Below are 17,023 nucleotides of genomic sequence, written 5' to 3'. Positions count from 1 at the left end.
GGCCCGGCCACTCTGGGATTTGTAGTTCGCTGCCGTTCTCGGCCCTGCCCCGGTGCTGCCCGCAGGACTGCGGCTCGCAACCGGCCACGCCGCAGCGTTACGGTGCACGGCCACGGCTAGAGGTAACGCGGGGAGCGGGGGCGGGCGGGGGCTGGGGTGCTCGGAGGGAGCGGTGGGAGGGAAAGGGTGCAGAAGCGGGGGTCTGGAGGAGAGAGCGATGCTCGGGGTGAGGGATGCAGGAGGGGAAGTCGGGGAAAGCGGTGCAGGAGGGATGCTCAGGGGAAGGGATGCAGGAGTAGGGCTCGGGAGATAATTCAGGACGGATGCTCAAGGGAATGCAGGAGGGATGCTCTGGGCAAGGGATGCAGGAGGGGGTACTCGCAGTGAGGAATACAGGAGGGTTTCTCAGGGTTCGGGATGCAGAAGGGAAGCTCAGGGAAAGTGATGTACAGGAGGGATGCTCAGAAGGAGGGATGCAGAAGAGAGGCTTAGAGAAAGAGGTGCAGAAGGAATGCTCAAATGGGGTCAGGCTGCTGGAGGGAAGGATGCTTAGGGATCAGGATGCAGAGGGGAAGCCTCGGGGAAAGAGGTGCAAGAGAGGTGCTCCAAGAGGGGCTGCAGAATTGGGGCTCAGGGAAAGGGATGCAGGAGATGTAGTTGGGGAAGGGGTGCCTGAGGGATGATAAAAGGGGGTCAGGCTGCTTGCAGGGAAGGATGCTGAGGGGGTGGGATGCAGAAGAGAAGTCTTGGGGAAAGGACTGCAGGAGGGATGCTCAAAGAGAGGGATGGTTGAGGGAAGATATGCAGAAGGGTTGCTCAGGGGAAAAGATGCAGAAGGGGTACTCAGAGAAAGGGATGCAGAAGGCAAATCTCAGGGAAAGGGGTGTGAGAGGGATGCTCCAAGGGGGAAGGCTCGAAGGAAGAGATGAAGGAGGGATGCTCGGATTTTGAGATGCTTGGGTTTGGGATACTTGGAGGGAGGAATGCAGGAGTGCTTGAGGGGTCAAGGGATGGATGTTTGGGGTTAGGGCTGCAGAAGAGAATTCTCAGGGAAAGGGATGAAGAAGGGAAGCTCTGAGTGGTGATGCTCAAAGGAAGAGATGCAGAAGGGATGGTCGGGTTGAGTGATGCAGGAGGGGTAGTTGGGGAAAAGGGTGCAGGAGGGATGCTTGGGGTAAGGGATACAGGAGGAATGCCTAGGGGTTGAAATGCAGAAGGGAAATCTCAGGGAAAGGAATGTGCAGGTGGGATGCTCAAAGGGAGAAATTCTTGGTGGCTGGGATGCAGAAAGAAGCTGGGAGTAAGGAGTGCTTGGGGCCTAGGATACAGTTTGGATTCTCAAAAACTGGGGTGCTCAGAGAAAGGGATGCTCAGGGAAAGGGATGCAGGAAGGATGCTTGGGTGGGATAGTTGGGAGTTGGGATGTAGAAGATGGCTTGAAGGGAGTTATGCAGGAGAGAAGGTTGGAGGAAGGGCTGCTTGGAGGGTTGGGATGCAGGAAGGATGCTCAAGGGAGGGGTGCTTGGAGGGAGGTGTTCAGGAGAGAGACCCAGGATACAGGATTCCCAGAGAGATGTTCAAAGAGAAGGATGCTCTGTGGTCAGGATGCAGAAGGGAACCCTGGAGGAGGAATTCTTTGCAAACCTGTTTAAAAGGCAGCACCTTGATATGAGAAATTGGCCAAGATGGGTTCAGGTTTTTCTTAGGGAAGATGATGTGGGGAGAAGCACCTAGGGATGTTCCCATCCCATAGGGAGCCAAAAGAACCTAAAACTGAGGGTCTGAACTACTCTGATAGTCCAGATCCAAACTTCTCTCAGGTTTAATATACCCTGGCTTGGACTTTTCATGTTGCTGAAGGACAAAAGCAGATGTTGGAATATTTGCCACTTCTGTGAGGTTTTATCACAGGACTCATGACAGAATCCTTTAAATACATCCAGGCATGGTGACTCAACCACCTCCCTGGGCAGTCCATTCCAATGTTTGACCACTCTTTCAGTGAAATTTTTTCCTAATATAGCCTAAATCTACCCTAGTGCAGCTAGAGACCATTCTTCCTGTTCTATCACTAATTACCTGTGGAAGAGACCAGCACCAGCCTCTCTATAATGTCCTTTCAGGGAGTTGTAGAGGGCAATAAGGTCTCCCCTCAGCTTCCTCTTCCTCAGACTAACCAGTCCCAGTTCCCTCAGCTGTTCTTCATCAGACTCATTCTCTAGGCCCTTCAACAGCTCTTTGTTGCTCTTCTTTGCACCAGTTCCAGCCCCTCAATGTCTTTCTTGTATTGAGGTGCCCAAAACTGAACACAGCACTCAAGGTGTGGCCTCACCAGTACTGAGCACAGGGGGACAATCACTTCCCTACTCCTGTTGGCTGCACTACTGCTGACACAAGCCAGGATGCCATTGGCTTTCTTGGCCACCTGGGCACAATGCTGGCTCATGCTCAGCTGCTTCTCTGTTAGAACCCCCAAGCCCCCTTCTTCCAGTCCACTTTCCAGCCACTCTTCATAGAACCATAGAATCATCATAGAATGGCTTAAGTAGGAAGGGACCACAGAGATCATCTACTCCAACCTCCCTACTATGAGCAGGGGTGCCTCTCAACTAGACTTCCCCAAGCCTGTAGCATTGCATGGGGTTGTGTCCTGACTGCCTGATTCAGTACTCAGCCTTGTTGAAGAACATACCATTGACCTGGGCACACTGCTCCAGTCTGTCTATAAGTCTCTCTGCAAAGCCTCCCTACCCTCAAGCAGCTCCACACTCTCACCTAACATGGTGTGATCTACAAATTTCCTAATGGTGCCCTCTAACTCCTCCTCCAGACCATTATTAAAGATGTTAAACAGCAGTGGTTCCAACACTGAGCCCTGAGGAACACCACTTGTGACCAGCTGCCAGCTGGATTTAACTCCATTGACCAGCACTCCTTGGGCCTGGCTGTCCTGCCAGTGTTTTATCTAGTGGGTCATATGCTCATCCAGGCCATGGCCAGCCATTTTTTTAATGGGAATTCCACGGGAAACAGTGTCAAAGGCCTACCTCAGACTGAAAGGATATAGCAAGAGCTTGAGGTTTCACCTGGGGAGGGGTTTCAAAATGCCTTGGACACTTTTGTTATGGAGTCTGTAAAGTTTGTCATCATAGAATCACAGAATTGTTAGGGTTGGAAGGGACTTCAAGCATCATCTAGTTCCAACCCCCTGCCATGGGCAGGGACACCTCACACTACATCAGGTTGCTCAGAGCCACATCCAGCCTGGCCTTCAAAAATCTCCAGGGATGAGGCTTCCATCACCTCCCTGGGCCACCTGTTCCAGTATCTCACCACCTTCATGGGGAAGAACTTCTTCCTAATATCCAATCTGAATCTATGCATTTCTGGTTTTGCTCCATTCCCCCTAGTCCTATCATTACCTGACACCCTAAAAAGTCCCTCCCCAGCTTTCTTGTAGACCCCTTTAAGATACTGGAAGGCCACAATAAGGTCACCTCAGAGCCTTCTCTTCTCCAGACTGAACAGCCCCAATTCTCTCAGTCTGTCTCTATAGGAGAGGAGCTCCAGCCCTCTGCTCATCCCTGTGGCCCTTCTCTGGACATGTTCCAGCACCTCGTGTCAGAGAGGCTCCAGAACTGGACTCAGTGCTCCAGGTGGGGTCTCATTTTGCCTTCCTGGTTTCTGGACTGGCTGATGCAAAGCCAAACATGCTGGTGCTTGGAGGGGAACTGAGATCTCAAATGAGCATCATGTCCCATTTTTCCTGAATGCACCACCAGAAAATTTGAGATCTCTATATCTCCAAGCTGTGAGGCAGTGTCTGATGAATCTCAGCCAGTGTCAGCAGAGTCAGCCCCCAGACCAGTATGTGCTGGTGAACAGGACATGGTTTTTCCTTGGGTTATATCCAGGGGTTTAATTTCTGTACACAGACAACAGCAGACAGAAATTTGAAGAAAGAAGAGTGATGTTAATGCTATAAATACCTCCAATAAACCAACCAGCTTTCCGGAGTAGATGTATTTACAGTCTCCAGGGATGATAATAGAAAAGACATTGGTCTGAAGGTCAGTGCAGATCTGAGTGCTCCTGCTAGGGCAGCACAGCCCTGGCTGGGAGCTCTGGCTAAGAAGGAGAATAGAAGGCTTTTGAAGGAAGCAAAGGGAGATGTGTTCATCTAAGGGGTGTGAGGAGTGACTGCCCTGGGAGAAATTTACCTAGTGCAGGCAGGACAAATCTTTTGGGCATCAGATGCCAAATACATTAAAAAGCAACTGGGATGAGTTGTTTTTCTCGTGGTTGGTGCTGGGTTTAGCCATAGAGCCAGTGGTTTGTCACTGCTGGTCTCGTGGTGAGGGTGAGTCCTGCCTTATGTGCTTTTATCTGCTGTTGGTTTTCAAGGCAATGGGAGAGAGGAATTTAGTTCCTTGTGTCTTGCTTTTTGCATCCATATAAGGAGAGATGATAACACAGTGGTGATGGTTTGGAGATGCTTTACTGGAAAAGCATACCAGTAGGTTCTAGAGATGTGTGTATATAGAAGCTGACTGGAGGGGAGGAATGGAGCTGGGAGGTGGAGTCTGAAGAAAAAGGATGAAATGTTAGGGCCTCAGGCTTTATTTGGTATTATTGTGCTGATTGCTTTGACATCCAGCCAAAGCCTTTTCTTTCATTTAATGACTGAGTGCTTAAGAGAAGAAATGGAGAGATCTGTATACACCAAAGGGATCAAAGAAGAAGCACTGAAGAAATAACAGAGCAAGGTAGCTAAGAAAGCTGGGCTCAGGTAGGGCAGCCAGCCTAGAACTTGTGTCCCCAAAGAAGAAGCATTGGAAAAGTAAGACAGCAGGTTAGCTAAGGTAGCTTGGTTCAGGTAGGGCAGCCAGCCCAGAAATGGTGTCCTCAGATTAAGGCCATGGAGATGGCTGATAAGAGTTGTAATGGTGTGCTCAAACATATTTATAATGCTTTAAGGGAAAAGGGAATGATGAACTATGTGGTACTGCAGAAGAAATGAAAAAGGATCCACAGTGGCCTGCAGATCTAAAACATCAACAGGTTTTGGCAAAGATAGGCACTACTAGATAGAAAATCTAGGCTGACAGCAAATAGGGTCACAGAATCATTGAACAGTTTTTGTTGAAAGGGATCTTTAAAGGTCATCTAGTCCATCCCCCCCCTGAAGTGGGCAGGGACATCTTCAACTAGAGCAGGTTGCTCAGAGCCCCATCCAACCTGACTTTAAACATTTCCAGGGATGAGGCATCTACCTGGGCAGCTTGGGCCACCACCCTTAGTGTAAAATTGTCTTCTTTACCTCTAGTTGAAATCTCTCTCTTTTTGTTTAAATCCACCACCCATTCTCCTCTTGCAGCAGGGGTTGCTAAAAAGTTTGTCATCATCTTTCTTACAGGTCCCCTTTAAGTACTGAAATGCTACAAGGATAAGGTCTCCCTGGAGCCTTCTCCAGGCTGAACAGCCCCAACTCTCTTAGCCTGTCCTCACAGCAGAGGGGTTCCAGCCCTGTGATCATCTTTGTGGCCCTCCTTGGGACCAGCATGTCCACGTCCTTCTTGTGCTGAGGACTCCAGAGCTGGACCCAGCACTGCAGGCGGGATCTCAGCAGAGTGGAGCGGAAGGGCAGAAGCCCCTCCCTCTACTTGCTGCCCACACTACTTTGGATGCAGTCCAGAACATAGTTGTCTTCTGGACTGTGAGTTCACATTTCTGGCTCATCTCCAGCTTTTCTCCAGTACCCAGTAGACAAAATGGATGTCTCCTGGTTAGTCATTTTTAGGGACCCCTTAGAAATGTGTGTGGCCACAAGAGAGAAACTCCCCCTTCCCAAGGTGGAGCTCCTGATGTAGAGCAAATTCATGCAAGATGGCAGCAGTCCAGTTGGGTGACAGTGCTTGGACAAATCTTTACTCACTGGAGAGGGCTGAAAGCTGCTGAGCAGGGTGGAAGATCCTGCTGGAGCCTGGAGAGAACCTCCTGCTCCAAATCTGCTACTGCCTATGGCTGATGGGCAATCTCCATCAGTGCTGTACTAAAGGGTGGTTCTGATTCGGTGCAACAGGGAACACATGAGGAGCCTTGCTGGCCAGAAGTAGTTAGCTCTGGTGAGTAGGAGACATACAGAACAAGTCCAATCTGTCACTGGAAAGCAGTTTGGGATGAGAAGTGAAGAATATGTGATCTCCTTGAAAAGAGAAGGTGAATTTAGAAAGGCAGATTATTGATTTCTTCTCCCTAGTAACAAGTGCTTAAAAGGCAAAGAGATGTGGTGCTGAGGGACATGGCTTAGCACCAGACTTTGTAGAGTTAGATAATGGTTGGACTTGATGAACTTAAAGGTCTTTTCCAGATGAAATTATTCTATGATTCTGTGATTAGGATTGTGTGCAAAAAATTTTGGCCAGGCTTCTGTGCTGGCAATTTGTGCCTGTTATGACTGCAGATGGCTACTGTCTCACTTTTGTTTCTAAAGGAGTATTAAACTCAATTTTTCTACATTTATTAGCTCTAAGCTTATTCCCAGATCTGATAAAACGTCCCTGACCCTCTGCTCTGCCATGGCACTTCATTGGGTGCAACTTGGAGAGCAGCTGATGTGAGCAAAGTGAGGTGGAGCATCACTGTTGGTATATTTGTAGGTCTGTAGGTCTGAGGTTTGGCTGGTGGCTCTGCCACAACCTATTGAATCTCCTTGTGGCTGTTCCTTGATCTTTCATATTGCTCCAACAGTGTGAGTTATTTCATAGAATCATTAAGGGTGGAAAATACCTCTAAGGTCATTAAGTCCAATTGTCAACCCAACACCACCATGGCCACTTACCCACATCCTGAAATGCCATGCCTACATGTTTTTTGAACACCTCTAGGGATGCTGACTCCACCACACCGCTGAGCAGCTTCTTCCAATGCCTGACCATTCTTTCAGTGAAGAATTATTTCCCTATATCCAACCAAAACCTCCTCTGGTGAAACTTGAGACCGTTTCCTCCTGTCCTATCTCTTGTTCCCTGGGAGAAGAGGCTTCCATATTGCTTTAAATGAGATGTACATTCCTTTGTGCATCCTATAGATAGAGTGTGTAGGCCAGGGGGCTCTATTTCAATTGAAGCCACCAGGTATAATTGTGGTACAAATAATATATGAGGGAGGCTGAGGCTTTAGACAATAATGACTAGCTGGATGTGAAAAAATTAAATAAGAAGTAGAGAGAGAAGCAGCAATTGTGTCATTGGCAAGACTGGAGGTAGAAACCACAGCACTAAGTTGCTGTCAGTGCTTGATGAATACACAGAAGATCATTGAATTAGAATCACATCACTTAGACTGATTAAAATTATGGAGTCAGAAAAAGTAGATCTCAGCTAAATGATGAGTAGATCATGGGGAGGCAGAAACAGGAGGTGCAGGAGCATGGATGAGGACCCAGCAGTGGCCTTTGTTTGATGATTTCCAACTCCATAAGGAAATTGCAACTTCTTGCTACTTGTTCAGGAGACATTTTGGCCTCTTAGAAAAATAGTCACAGGGAAGTGATAACAATGACTGTGTGAGTGGGATACCTGCTGGTCAGGCTGCATCTACTGGATGTGGTAATGATGAATGCTGGCTGTGGTTTGCCCTGCTTAGCTGGATAAAGAGGTGGGTATTTTGGATCACGGCATTCTTCTGGAGAAACTGGCCGCTCATGGCTTGGATGGGTGGAATCTTTGTTGGATAAAACATTGCCTTGATGCCTGGGGAAAGACTGGTGCTGAAGGGAGTGAAATTCACTTGGCTGCCTGTCACTAGCGGTCTTCCCCAGGGCTCAATATAGTGGCCAGTTCTGTTGCATAACTTCATCAATGATTTGGATTGAGTGCACCCTCAGTAAATTTACATGTGACACCAAGCTGGGTGGAGGAGAAGCCAGCAGTGTACCCAGGTGGCCAAGAAGGCCAATGGCACCCTGGCCTGTATCAGGAGCAGTGTGGCCAGCAGGAGCAGGGAAGTCATTCTGCCCCTGTACTCAGTACTGGTTAGGCCACACCTTGAGTCCTGTGTCCAGTTCTGGGCCCTTCAATTCAAGAAAGATGTTGAGTTGCTGGAACATGTCCAGAGAAGGGCAACAAAGCTGGGGAGGGATCTGGAGCACAAGCCCTATGAGGAGAGGCTGAGGGAGCTGGGCTTGTTTAGACTGGAGAAGAGGAGGTTCAGGGGACACCTTGTTGCTGTCTACAACTACCTGAAAGGTGGTTGTAGCCAGGTGGGGGCTGGTCTCTTCTCCCAGGCAACCAGCTCCAGAACAAGAGGGCACAGTCTCAAGCTGTGCCTGGGGAGGTTTAGGCAGGGCATTAGGAAGAAATTCTTCCCAGAAAGAGAGATTGGCCATTGGAATGGGCTGTCCAGGGAGATGTTGGAGTCACCATCACTGGAGGTGTTTAAGAAGAGACTGGATAAGGCACTTGGTGGCATGGTTTAGTTGATTAGATGGTGTTGGTTGATAGGTTGGACTTGATGATCTCGAAGATCTTTTCCAACCTGGTTTATTCTGTATTCTGGCTTTACACAGGGTCTGGACAGGCTGGATCAATGGGCCAAGGTCAGTTGTATGAAGTTCAACAAAGCCAAGGTCCAGATCCTGCACAACAACCCCAGGAAAGAGTGACTGGAAAACTACCAGGCAGTAAAGGTGTTGTTCAACAACTGGCTGAAGATGAGCCAATGTGTGCCCAAGTGGCTAACAGTATCCTGGCTTGTATTAGCAAGAATGTGGTCAGGAGGAGTAGAGCAGTTATTATGCCACTATACTTGGCACTGGTGAGTCCACACTTCAAATACTGTGGTCAACTTTGGCCCCCTCCCTGTGAGAAGGACATTGAGGTGCAGGTGTGTGTCCAGAGAAGGGCAATGAAGCTGGTGAAGAATCTAGTCTAGCACAAGTTCCCCAGCTGAGGAGCAGCTGAGGGAACTGGGGTTGTTTGACCTGGAGAAGAGAAGGCTTAAGGGAGACCTTCCGTCTCTCTGCAACTCACTGAAAGGAGGTTGCTGCAAGGTAAGGGTTGGTCTCTTCTCCCAAGAGACAAGCAATAGGACAAGAGGAAATGCCCTCAAGTTGCACCAAGGGAGGTTTAGGTTGGACATTAGGAAACCTTTCTTCACTGCCTAGGGGTGTGGTGGAATCCCTCTCCCTGGAGGTATTTGGAAGACCTGTAGACGTGGTGCTTTGGAACATGGTTTAGTGGTAGACTGGGCAGTGTTAGGTTAATGGTTGGACTTGATGATCTTAATGTTCTCTTCCAATCAAAACAACTCTGTGATTCTAAAAAAACCCACAAAAGAACAACCAAGAAACAACCACCTCTTTTGCTTCTCAATTAAAGGGGATTGTTTGTTCCCTGAAAAAAACCCCACCACAGTTCCATTGGTGTTGTTGGAAAACAGACCTAGACAGGTGCGTGACAGTGGGGGCTGGTCCTGGTAAAAATTCTCTACCAGGTCACAGAAAATTGTGCAGCAATGTAGATTCTCTGTGCTCTGTCAAGGCACTGTGTGTGCTGCCTCCCATCCTGCAGCAGCTCAGCAGGCTGCAGGATTGAGCCCTAATTGCCAAGCTGCCTGGAGCATGCAGCAAGAATAACAGTGATGTGTTGGCTGACATAAAAGAAACCGTTTCAGCAGGAGTTAAGGGCAATAAAAGGTGAGCCTCATTTGTCTACTTTCAAACCTCCAGTGAATTCAGGGAAGATCATGATTTCTTCTTCTCTCTAAATAAGAAGCAAATCACTTTGTTTACCAGTCTGTGGTTGGATGGTGGGGTCCTTTTCCTGCTTTCAAATTTTTTTATGATGCTGTTGTAGGAAATGTGCTGAATTGATTACTGAGCTTGCCTAAAGATAAGATTTAGATCTATGCTTTCAGAGCTTTGTAAAGTCTGGGGTGCAGGAGCAGATACTGCATTCTGCTAAAAAATACTAAGGAGCCTTTAGCTGAGTTCTGCTGCAGGCAGGGAGAGGGGAATGAATTAATTTAGAAGTAATTGGATAGCTTTCAATTGAAATAGCTCCTGGCTGAAGAAAAAACAGAGGCTGAGGAGAAATATAAGGGCACCTCTGAACCATATAGATTATGAAGATTAGACCAAAGCAAAGCTGAAGGTGACTTCATCCTGAGGCTGAATTTGAGGGTTTATTTTTGCAGTTTACTCAAAGCTGCCCTTTGCTTAAATGAATCTTCCTTCTCTGGTTTCTAGAGCATGGTTTGCTGTCTGTCCTTTCAGGGACACATCTCCACGTGTTGCAAATATTGATGATGTGTTTCATTACATTTGTGGCTTTAGGTGGAATTTAAGTCTTTTATAGCACCCCTTTCATTTTGAGGAGGCATGGGAGAAAGCACTGTGGGCTCTGGTGTGTATTTGGGAATGCAGCATGTGGTACCTAATGCTATCACCACTTGTCGATGTGCCAGGTGGAAGAGTGTCTTCAGCGCTGTAGGTATGAGAATCTGCATGATAAGGACGAGATGGGAAGACAGCCCTTCCCTCTTCCAAAGCACATCTTCCCTCTTCTAGAACATCTGCAAAAAGTAAAGAATTATTATCTGAGAGTCTAATGTTGTCGGCCTCTCTTGGGTTTTTGGGGTGCTCATAGAGCACATTCTCTTGGAAGCCGTGTGCTGGGAAAGGCCAGCATTCATTTACCAAGGGTGAATCATAATTAACCTACATGATGACCTTCAAGGATGCACTGGTAGGTCTGTAAAAGAGGAGAGAGTAGGAATCACAGAACATTAGAGGTTGGAAGGGACCTCCAGAGATCATTGAGTCCTACCCTACTGCCAAAGCAGGATCACGTAGGGTAGTCTGCACAGGAATGCATCCAGGCAGGTTTTGAAAGTCTCCAGAGAAGGAAACTCCACAACCTCTATGGGCAGCCTGCTCCAGTGCTCTGTCACCTTCACTGTAAAGAAGTTTCTCCTCATGTTGAGGTGAAACCTTCTAGGTTCAAGTTTGTATCCATTGTTCCTTGGCTTATTACAGTGCACCACCCAAAAGAGCTTGGCCCCCTCCACTTGACACCCACTCCTCAGATATCAATATACAATGATCAGATCCCCTCTCAGTCTTCTCCAGACTGAACAGCCCCAAGTCTCTCAGTCTCTCTTCATAGGGGAGATGCTCAAGTCTCCTAATCATCCTTGTGGCTCTCAGTTGGATTCTTTCCAGCGGGTCCCTGTCACTCTTGAGCTGGGGAGTCCAAAACTGGACATGGAAAATGTCTTCTTTGACTTCATTAAGGCTTTTGAGAGGATGTCCTGCAGCATCCCTGTATTGAAGAGCAACTGCAGTCTAGATGGGTGGACTGCTTGTGTAGGAAGTTGCCCAGAACTATCTTGGGACCTTTCCTTTAAGTGTTTTTATCAACAACTTGGAGGAGATGAAATTTGCTTCATCAAAAGTGACCCCAGTGAGTGAGTGACACCAGACTTGAGAGAGCAGTCAATGTGCTTGAGGGCAGGGCTGCCATACAGGAGGACCAGCACAGTCTGGGGCTGACAAGAGCCCTGTGGAATTCTACAAGGACAAATGCGAAATCCTGCACTTGCAATGGAGGGGATTGTTCAGCCTGGAGAAGAAAATACTTCAGGGAGACCTTCTTGTGGCCTTTCAGTACTTAAAAGGGGCCATAACAAAGATGGGGACAGACTTTTTAGCAGAGCCTGTTGTGGCAGGACAAGGAGTGATTATTTGAAATTAAAAGGGGGCAGATTTAGACTAAATACAAGGAGGAAACCTTTTACACTGAGGGTGGTGAAACACTGGCCCAGGTTGCCCAGATGGGTGCTTAATGCCACATTCATGGAAACATTCCAGGTTAGGTTGGATAGGGCTCTGAGCATCCATAGTTGATGTCCCTGCTCACTGCAGGGGGGTTGAACTACATGGCCTTTAAAGATCCATTTCAACCTAAACCAATCTATTACTCTATGGCATATCCAGGATGGGTTCATCTGGGATGGACTAACCCAGGATAGACTAACTCCTTGTACTGGTGAAGGCTGGGGGCTGCCTGTTAGCAGCCCCTCATGTGCCTACAAGGAAGTTGTTCATGAGATGGAGCCAGGTCTTCCACAGCAGTGCATGGCAGAAGAATGATGAAAAACCAAACTTGAAACTGAAAGGAGAGTTTCCAACTGGAAATAAAAAATCCCCTTCCCACTATGAGCTAATTAGGTACTGGGGCAGGCTGCCCAGGGTAGTTGTGTGGTCACAGAATCATAGTCATAGAAGGGATCCTCAAAGGTCATCTTGCCCAACCCCACTGCAGTAAGCAGTGATGTCTTTAACCAGACCATGCTGCTCAGGGCCCTATCAGGTTTGACCTTGAATGTCTCCAAGGATGGGGCTTCCACCACATCTCTGGGTAACCTGTTACAGTGTTTCACTGCTCTCATTGGAAGAACTTGTTCCTAATATCCAGAGAGCTTCCTTCTAACGTCCAATACTCTCCATCCTGGGATGTTCTCAAGACCATAGAGGTCAAAGCCCTGAGCAGCTTGATTTCAGCTTTGTGCAGGGGTTGGATCAGATACCTCCCAAGGTTCCTTTCCTCCTGATTGTGTGATTTTTATCCTATCAGTTGTTCACCGGGGGAGCAGAACATTTTTTGCCTTTCCCTGGGATTTTTTCCTTTCCCCTACACATATTGAGTACTTTCTGTATTATGTGAGCTACATAACAGATGGGAACCTCAAAGCTGTTCTGCAGATTAATAATTAACATGTTGACCTTCTACAGAATCCTTGTGTGTTCCAGGAACTCAGTTCTCTTGACAAGCAGGAATGAGCCAATCCTCCCAACTTATTGCCAGGAAAGAAGATGAAAGGGTGTCCAGCTTCAGGACCACTCATTATAAAAGCCTGATAGTCTGAATATTTAATCTCTTTATTTCAGTAGTAAACAAAGGAGAACCAGAGACCAGATCTCCAAGGCAGCGTTCAGCTGCCCAGCTATGAAATTGTCCTTCCCTCTCCTGCAGTTCCCTGGATTATCTCTGACACCCTTCCAATTTCTACACCAAATGAGACCTTACAGACCACAGTCTGCTTCACTGCAAACCCTGATTCATTCTGCAGGCTGGTCCCTCAGAAGTCCTGCTGTGTCTTCTCTCCTGTGAAAACGATATGAGGAGCAGTAGCTCTGCCCTGGCTTGTTGCAGGGAAGGCAGAAGTGATGCTTGAAGGGGAAAAATCAGCACATGAGCAGAGGACTGTCTGAGTCAACAGGCAAGGGGGCTGAAAGGCCAAGGTGCCTGGAAAGCCACCGCAGCATGGGCTGCTGTCATTGCTGGATGGGGAGGTGGCCATGCACAGACCATGATTATTTTTTTCTTCATGTGAGATTATGAGGGAAGGAATGATGGGAAAAGATGATGTTTGGTCAAGGAGGAAGGCTTCCCAGCCAAACAGTTGTGAGTCAGAGCTTGAGATTTGTATCTGGCAAGAGAAGTTTCTCTCTGACTGAGTTACAGGCTTACTTCAGGGACAGGATAGTCCTTGAATGGCATCCTGTGAGGTTCCTTCTGGATGACATGTGTGAAAACCATACCTAGGCTACATGCCACCTGCATGTCTATTTTTCACTTGTGTAACACTAGCCACTGGAAAAGTATCACAGTATAACTAAGGTTGGAAGAGACCCCAAGGATCATCAAGTCCAACCTGTCTCAGTAGACCTCATGACTAGACCATGGCACCAAGTGCCATGTCCAATCCCCTCTTGAACACCTCCAGGGATGGTGACTCCACCACCTCCCTGGGCAGCACATTCCTATGACGAACGACTCGCTCACTGAAGAACTCTCTCCTCACTTGGAGTCTAAACCTCCCCTGGCGCAGCTTGAGACTGTGTCCCCTAAAAAGCTTCAAGTGCTTTCCAAGTGCTAACAAAGGGACTTTCAAGAAACCATGTTGTCCTTATGTCCCAGACCAAGAGACTGAGGAACAGAAAGGTGGTGGCTATTGTTCTGACCAGATACACATGACTGTGAATGGATCTGTCCCGCCTTGATCCCTCATTTAGGTAACAAAGACGATGCCTCCCTTCCTCCCTCTCTCATGGCTCATTTCAGGCTGCGGGCAGGAAGGGATGTTCGCCAGTCATGTATTTGTGCAGCACATTTCACCTTTTCCAAGCAAAATGATTAAATGATTCTATGATTCTGTGACCAAAGAGACCTGCTGAGGATGAGCCTTTATATAGTTCCTGTGATAGCCTTTGAGAAATCCTGGCTGTCTAACCACTCTGTAATGGGGTTTCTTGCACAGTAGTGCATCCAACACCTGGTTTTAAACGTTGTTCTGAGCTCTTCCAGGGAAATCCTTGGGGTTTCTTTTAAGCACTGTTTCCTCTAATGCTTTTTTGCTGGTGAATCTGGGCCATAACAAATGGGAAACTTTGACTGACTCTGCAGTTTCTCTCTCCTCTATCTTTGGTCCCGCATACAAATGCGGCAGGTCCCTGGGGAGCAGCCAAGACTGCACCACTCAGCTGGAGTGGCTGGCAGTGTGGTGTAGACATCAGATGTACACCCCTACTATTGCTCAGAGAGGCTGCAATCCCATCTCTGCTTAGGCTGCAATCCCACCTCTGCTTTGCAGAGCTTTTCCCTACTTCCCTGAGTTGGAAGGCAATCATCTAGTGGAGGATGTCACTTCTCACTGCAGGGGGGATTGGACACACTTCCAATTTCTGCAACAAATGAGAGAGTGATCTTACAGCCCACTGTCTGCTTCACTGCAAACCCTGATTCATTCTCTAGGTAGATCCTGGGGAAAAAAAGAAACGTTAAGATAACTTTTGGAGGTCCCTTCCATCCCTACACATGTTTTGATCACCTCTAAGGATGGTGGCTCCACCACTTCCCTGGGCAGTGAGGGGCATCTGAGACAGAAGACACCGGTGGAAGACCTTCTCTCCCCTAATTCCCCACTGTCTGCAGCAGGGATTGGATTTTGTGAAACATAGGGCAGCACCTTGGGTTACTGAAGTCATTGAGGAGAGTGAGCTCATCCATCCCTAGGGCCACGTGTTGGTTGTTTACAAGATAAAAATGCTCAGATGTGTGATTAGCCTGAACAAGTTCTATATTTTTGTGTATTCACCCAGTTTGGGGGCTTTAGTCTCAGCCATACATCACCAGAGTGGAAACATTTGTGAATGCCACCATGGAATGGGTACAAGAATTATCATCTTCATAGTGGTCCCACACAGCTCTCATGCTTTGCTTCACTGACCTTCCTTGACAACCTGGGCTTGAATGATCAGCATACCCTGCTTGAATTAATTTGCTGTTCTCTTCTTCTCTTTCAGCTGCTTGGAGCAAAGATGGATAAGATTCTGGAAGCTGTGGTGATGTCCTCATACCCCAACAATGTGAAGCAAGGGCTGGTGAGACGTGTGATTGAGGCAGCAAAGCAGCCCATGGACAGTGAGCAATGCTGGTCCATGCTGGAGCTGTCTACCAAGCTTTATCTCACGGGGGACACCAAGTATAAAAGAGAGATTGGGAAAGAGGTTTTGGAGGTTTATGGCCACTACCACCCAGAGGAGTTTGAGGAGTTCTTCAATGTCCGCTTCCTGCTGACTCTGCTCCAGGAAGGTTATGGACCTCTGGGGAAGCGAAGCCATTACGTCCTCGATTATATCCAGCTGGGACTGCAGTTCATCTTGGAAAGCCCATCAGCTAACAGCATCTTCAGCTTACTGAGGATCGAGGTGCTGCGGAAAGTCTGCGAGCGGCCCAGCCCCAAGCAGTGTGCGAAGATCAGCAAACTTCTGCTCCAGCATCCTCAGTGCATTCCCACTGGCAAGCACCAGCTCTTGTTTTGTCAGCAGCTGATCCGCTGCATTGGGCACTTCCAGTGTGTCTCTGAGGGGGAAGAGGACATCATGGAGTTCTTGGAGCAGGTGAACAAAGTGAGCAGCCTGCTGCAGAGGATCTGGAGGACTCAGACCTCAGCCATCCTGCCTTCTTTGAAGGAGCTGTTCACTATAATTTCTTCAACAGGTAATCATAGGGCCATAGAAACATAGAAGGGTAGGGGTTGGTGGGCTCACCCAGGGATAACTGAGTCCAATCCCCCTTGCCAAAGCAGGGCCACCTAGGACACATCACACAGGAGTGCATCCAGATGGGTCTTGAAAGTCTCCAGGGAAGGAGGCTCCACAACCTCTCTGGGCAGCCTATTCCAGTGCTCTCTCACCCTCACAGTAAAGAAGTTGTTCTTCATGTTGAGGTGGAACTTCCTATGTTCTAGTTTGTGTCTATTGCCCTTTGTCCTATTACAGGGCACCACTGCAAAGAGACAGGCACCTTCTTCTTGACACTAACACTTCAGATGTTTGTAAACATTGACAAGATCTCCTCTTAGTCTTCTCCTCTCCAGACTAAACAGCCCCAGGTCTCTCAGCCTTTCCTCCTCAGACAGTCCCTTAATAATCCTTGTAGCCTCTGTTGGATTCTCTTTAATATATCCCTGTTCCTCTTGAACTGGGGAGCCCAGAACTGGACACAATACTCCAGATGTGGCCTCACCAGGGCAGAGTAGGAAGGGAGGAAGGAAAACCTCCCATGACCTTGTAAATAAGAATGTAGACGTTGGCTCTGATGAAGCCAAATTTGATCAGTTTCACATCTTGCATGGTTCTCATCCTCTCCAGAAATGCAACCACAGGTGAAATACATAAACAAGCATTGCTAAAAGTTATCCAGGACTTTAGGTTAGGAAAACTAGGGACAAAGCTAAAGAGTTATTTCTCACTGATCTAGAGGTAGAAAGCCCTCTCTGGGGGGTGATTGTATCTTAAGATGGGACAGGAGACATTTAACCAATAAAGGTTATTGCAAAGGTTCTCAGAAGATTTTTTTGAAGTACCTGACAGGTGAGGTTCTGCTTCAGCTGCTCCTAAACCCTGGAGGAGATGGGTTTCTCAGTGCCCCCCTTATGAAAGCCTCATCCTTTG

At 47.9% G+C, this 17,023-nt stretch overlaps 1 protein-coding gene across 2 annotated transcripts in view; it reads left to right on the top strand.

Annotated features, from left to right (window-relative positions):
• The first annotated feature begins 45 nt into the window (after positions 1 to 45).
• The window catches only part of USP35 (ubiquitin specific peptidase 35), a 42,094-nt gene continuing 25,116 nt past the window's right edge, over positions 46 to 17,023 (top strand). The window contains exons 1-2 of one of the 2 annotated variants that reach the window (XM_054164727.1): positions 46 to 122; positions 15,371 to 16,067. In XM_054164727.1, the coding sequence (XP_054020702.1) occupies positions 15,386 to 16,067 (682 nt within the window). In that variant the 5' untranslated portion in view covers positions 46 to 122; positions 15,371 to 15,385. Of the gene's footprint in view, positions 123 to 15,039; positions 16,068 to 17,023 lie in introns of those variants that run through there. The other variant, XM_009898671.2, reaches the window with a different exon arrangement.

Source organism: Dryobates pubescens, chromosome 10, assembly GCF_014839835.1.
Source record: "Dryobates pubescens isolate bDryPub1 chromosome 10, bDryPub1.pri, whole genome shotgun sequence".
In the NCBI taxonomy this organism is placed as follows: domain Eukaryota; kingdom Metazoa; phylum Chordata; class Aves; order Piciformes; family Picidae; genus Dryobates; species Dryobates pubescens.
This window is presented reverse-complemented; position numbering and strand designations above follow the sequence as displayed.